Source organism: Homarus americanus, unplaced genomic scaffold (genome assembly GCF_018991925.1).
Source record: "Homarus americanus isolate GMGI-L3 unplaced genomic scaffold, GMGI_Hamer_2.0 scaffold1750, whole genome shotgun sequence".
NCBI classification, from domain to species: Eukaryota; Metazoa; Arthropoda; class Malacostraca; order Decapoda; family Nephropidae; genus Homarus; species Homarus americanus.
Window position 1 is genome coordinate 42727 of NW_024730095.1, and position 4774 is coordinate 47500.

Below are 4774 nucleotides of genomic sequence, written 5' to 3' on the forward strand. Positions count from 1 at the left end.
GAGGACAGGTGTGAGGAGGGGGACAGGTGAGGAGGGAGGACAGATGAGGAGGGAGGACAGGTGAGGAGGGAGGACAGGTAAGGGGAGGACAGGTGAGGAGGGAGGACAGGTAAGGGGGAGGACAGGTGAGGAGGGAGGACAGGTGAGGAGGGAGGACAGGTGAGGAGAGAGGACAGGTGAGGTGGGAAGACAGGTGAGGAGGAGGACAGAAGGACAGGGGAGACAGAGTGGTATAATTTCTTCCTGTCTCTCACTATCCCTCTCTCCTCTTTCACCCTATATTTTTTATCTCTTTCCTTCACTTTCTTTCTCTCTCAAACTTGTATAAATTATTCTTCATTTATTCTATATATTTTTTTCATTATCTCCTTTTTTCATTTATCTTTCGTTTTTTTTCTTCTATTTATTTCCTCTTTTTCTTCTGTCTTTTGTTTCCTTAATTAATTATCACCATCGACATTATTCACTTTTTTACATAATATTGATCAAAGGTTTAACAAGTGTGGATTAATTATGCATACTGTAGATAAGATGAAATAAAAATACAAAATTATTCTAAATTAAAAAACAAACAAGGAATTTGGACTTCCATTTATACGAATATTAACCAAACGAATATTGCGGTGAATCTTATTATTATCTTCAGTATAAGTAGAGGTAAAACGAGTCTAATGTGGATGAGATATACAGCTTCAGATCCATTACGAGCAACCACCTGGGAACCTGCTCAAGATACCTCCTTAGACAGGTTAATTAGCGTCCAGAGATAAGGATCACATCACTTTAGGTTGTGGCGTAAGGAACAGGTGTTAAGTTAGGTAATGTTTACTTAATAAAGTTATTCGATAAGAGGGGGAGTGTGGGGAGGGGAGGGGGAGTGTGGTGTGGGGAGGGGGTGTGGGGAGGGAGGAGTGTGGGGTGGGGAGGAAGGGGAGGACTGTGGCGTGGGGAGAGGGGGAGTGTGGGGAGGGGAGGGGGAGTGTGGCGTGGAGAGGGGGAGTGTGGCGTGGGGAGGAAGGGGAGGACTGTGGCGTGGGGAGGGTGTGACAATAAAAGGGAAGGATGGAAGGGAAACGAGAACCAGACAGGAAATGAAAGAGGATATGAAGGGAAATATAAGAGAAAATATGGAATCGGGAAGTAAGGAGAGGAGAGGAGAGGAGAGGGCTGTGTGGCTGGCCGGGGTCCTGCCTCACGTTTCGTAAACCTTCGTCCATCATCTCCTTCACTGGTTATGGCGGTCATCGCGTCTGTCGTGTAAATCATATTTTTATAACTGTCTGGTCATTTGTCGTCCAGTTACCTTCCTTTTACTGCTAAATATGTTGCCAAATGATGTACACTCACACGTATGTAGTTTTATAATGACAATGTATATATTTATAGTTGTATTGATATAGGTTTTGCCATTATTAAACTACGTCCATCTGTCGAGACATTATTTGAAAACCTGTCACATCAGTTGGCTCTCTGGATATATTTCCTGGTTGACATACAGACAAACGAGTCCCCAACACTCACCATAAACCACTAAGAGGATAAACAAATATTTATCATTCATTGTATTTTTCTTTATTCTATGCCGAGGGAGAAATTGAGGGGAACTGAATTGGAAATTTCTAGGAAGAGGAACAATGTGTTTGGGTTAGTGACTCACACGCCATCTTGTAAATCCCTGTCGAGCCGAGGAGACATAAATCTTTCACTCTCGTCTCTCTAAGAGGATTCTTCCCGACCTGTGGTTACCTGTTCAGCCAGGTCCAGGTGGTGCCAGGGAAGACTATGGCCATATACAGTATATATAAAATAGGGTCCCATTGTGTACAGTAACACAGTAACTCTTGTATTATATAAACCTAACTAAAGTGACACTAACACAGCCTCTTCTCCTCAGGGCTGGACGGAGACAAACGACAGCTCACTGCCTCTCGTCATCTGAATCTCCCTGCTGGCGTGTGCTGGATCACCACACGTCGGAGCTGTAACATCACTTGAGCAGAGCACACGACACGACACTTAGAACGTGCTTAGATATCCCCCCCTGAGACTGCCACACTATACAAAATTACATTACGGCTGAGACGTCTTTACATAATAGTGTTCTGTGAGACGTGAATACCAACGGGAAGAAGCCTAATGCAGAACAAAGGGAGGAAGATCTTGACCTCTACTCCCAATAAGCTAAAGAATCTCTCTACCACTCATGTATTACCATAAGGAAACAAATTATCTCACATTCCCTGAAACTTATTGATTCCTAGACAACGTTAAAAGGTCACGGTGAACTTGCTTGGAAATGAGATGAGAAATTCTGATGAAAAATGTGGAGAGCATCGGATGGTACTGAAGCTGGTGAGAGGAGCTAATTAAATTCAACCTCTTATTCATGGCATCAGCAACCTGGTTATGGTGAATAGAGATGAAAGATGAAGGAATGAAGGACTCAAGTGGTTGCTAGTGGCAGAAAAGTAATTTATATATCTACTTCAGTTTTCAGACTAGGAGAAATTTTATGTATACCGCGTGAGCTGTAGTGTAAAGAAACTGAATATTCATCCACACGACGCCTAGAGACGCCTACCACCACCAACCACCACCACTATCACCCACCACCACCCACCACTACCACCCACTAACACTACCACCACCACTACCACCACCCACCCACCACTACCACCCACCAACACCACCACCACCAACAACCACGACCACCACCACCACCACTACCACCCACCACTACCACCAACAACCACTACTACCACTGCCAGCTGCCTCCTTTAACAAGTATCCCCTTATCTGTCCTTTACTTGTGGCCATTCCAACAGTTCATAGTTTCTTATCTCCACTATCTCCACTATCTCCACTCCTATCCCTCTCCTCCCCACCTATTTACCATATTAATCCTTCTTCCTCTGGTCTACGTTCATACATCTTCTCATAGCCTCTCCTGAGCTAAAGAACTAACCACCAGAATCCAAACCCAAATTAACCAACTTTGTATTGATTTTAGATATAATTTACTAAGAGATTAATTCCCCGTCTGGTAGCAGCATAATTTTTGAGGGATTGTGTTTTTATAACCTCGTGTAATTAGCAACCTTTGGATCGCTGGGTTTAGTTGGTGATATCAACACATAAATAAGAAAGAAGGTAAAGGAATAGTCACTTTTGTTTCCCTGTTTCCCCCTTTTTATTGACATTTTTTTTCCTCTTCTTTGACCTATAGGGTAAAGTTGTCCTATACAGTCCATAACACTTGAGTTTTTTTCCTCTTTGGTTCACCTCCTCGCCACCCCTCTATCTTCCCACTCATCTCCCTCTCACCACCCTCTCACCGCCCTCTCACCGCCCTCTCCCCACCCTCTCAACGCTTTCCCTTCCTTGTCATATACATTTACACATCTTCCCTCCCTTGTTGTCATATACATTTTGTGCTCCTTTCGTGTTGTAGTAACGTACATCAGTTCACCTCACCTTTTGCAGTAATGTTCATTCATTAGCTTCACTCTTGTAATCATATACATTTAATTGTCTCCCTTAATGAGGTAATAAACAGTCTTTAGGAGCCTCCCTTAGTGTGATTGGGGCCAAACAATCATCCTTCGCTAGTTTTGGCCACAAGACTTGGGTGGCCGTTCTTTTGTCCTGGTCCCACACTCTTAGCTCTCCTTCCTTAGCCCTGGACATGCGCCATTGGTAATCCTAACCCTTGCTTTGGCCACACGTGATTGATTATTCTTTTTAGTTTGGCCACTCATACACTAGGCCATACTTCCCTTGACTTGGTCATACGTGATTGATTATTCTTTTTAGTTTGGCCACTCATACACTAGGCCATTCTTCCCTTGACTTGGCCACTAACACTAGGTCACCCTTTCCTCGCCTTGGCCACTTACACTTGGCCACTCTCACAAGGCCATCCTTCTCTGCCGTGACCGGGTCCAAGACGGAAGTAGTGATGGAGACGGCAGGAGGAGACTGGAGGGACGGCTTAGCGGTCGAGGCCCTCACCGTCCTTACCGCCCTCGTCAACGTTTCCAGCGTCAACCTCAACAACTACAGCGACTACTTCAACCTCGACTATTTAGACTACAACACCACCCTCGACGAGCCCTTTAACGCGACCACCAATACCAGCGTCACGCCCCCGTCCTCGGTGAGTCATGTTGGTTCTAGTGAGTCGATTATCTGTGGCTAGTGGAATAATTGTTGAGAGAGAGAGAAACAGAGACATAGAGACAGAGAGAGAGAGAGATAAAGTTCCCCCTGACTGAACAATTTTTCTAGTGCCAGAAACTTGGGAAACCCCTGAAGGACCAAACGGTAATCCTCCTCACAATTGACCATCGTCTTTGGGCTTCTCTAGGGGGAGGGGGAAGAGGGTATAGGGTGACCGATTCCACCCCTTTTTTTAACCGGAAATGGGAGATATTTCCTCCCCTCTCATCGACCTAGTAGGGGGGAAGAGGCCACAGTTACTTCCAATGGCTCTCTGTTTCAAAATAAAAAAAAGTCTGAGAATGATATGAAATGTATATACCAATTGTACGTGTACTTTAAGATACAGAACCTCGTATCATAAGCCATATTTAGTTACCATGGCAGGAGGCGATACCGTATAGGGTAAGGCCCTTTGTGTGTCTGTCTTGTTCTTTTTACATAACAATTCTATCATACAGTGAGAATCCATATAAACACTCACACATTATACATACACATACAGTATACACACTCATACATTATACGTACACATACATTATACACACTCAAACAT

The 4774-nt window shown here is 44.3% G+C and overlaps 1 protein-coding gene across 1 annotated transcript in view; it reads left to right on the forward strand.

Moving 5' to 3' along the window:
* Positions 1–2726: 2726 nt before the first annotated feature.
* The window catches only part of LOC121866891 (G-protein coupled receptor dmsr-1-like), an 8824-nt gene continuing 6776 nt past the window's right edge, over positions 2727–4774 (forward strand). Inside the window, exon 1 of the mRNA XM_042366627.1 lies at positions 2727–4156. Coding sequence (XP_042222561.1) covers positions 3959–4156 — 198 coding nt within the window. The 5' untranslated portion in view covers positions 2727–3958. The remainder of the gene's footprint in view (positions 4157–4774) is intronic.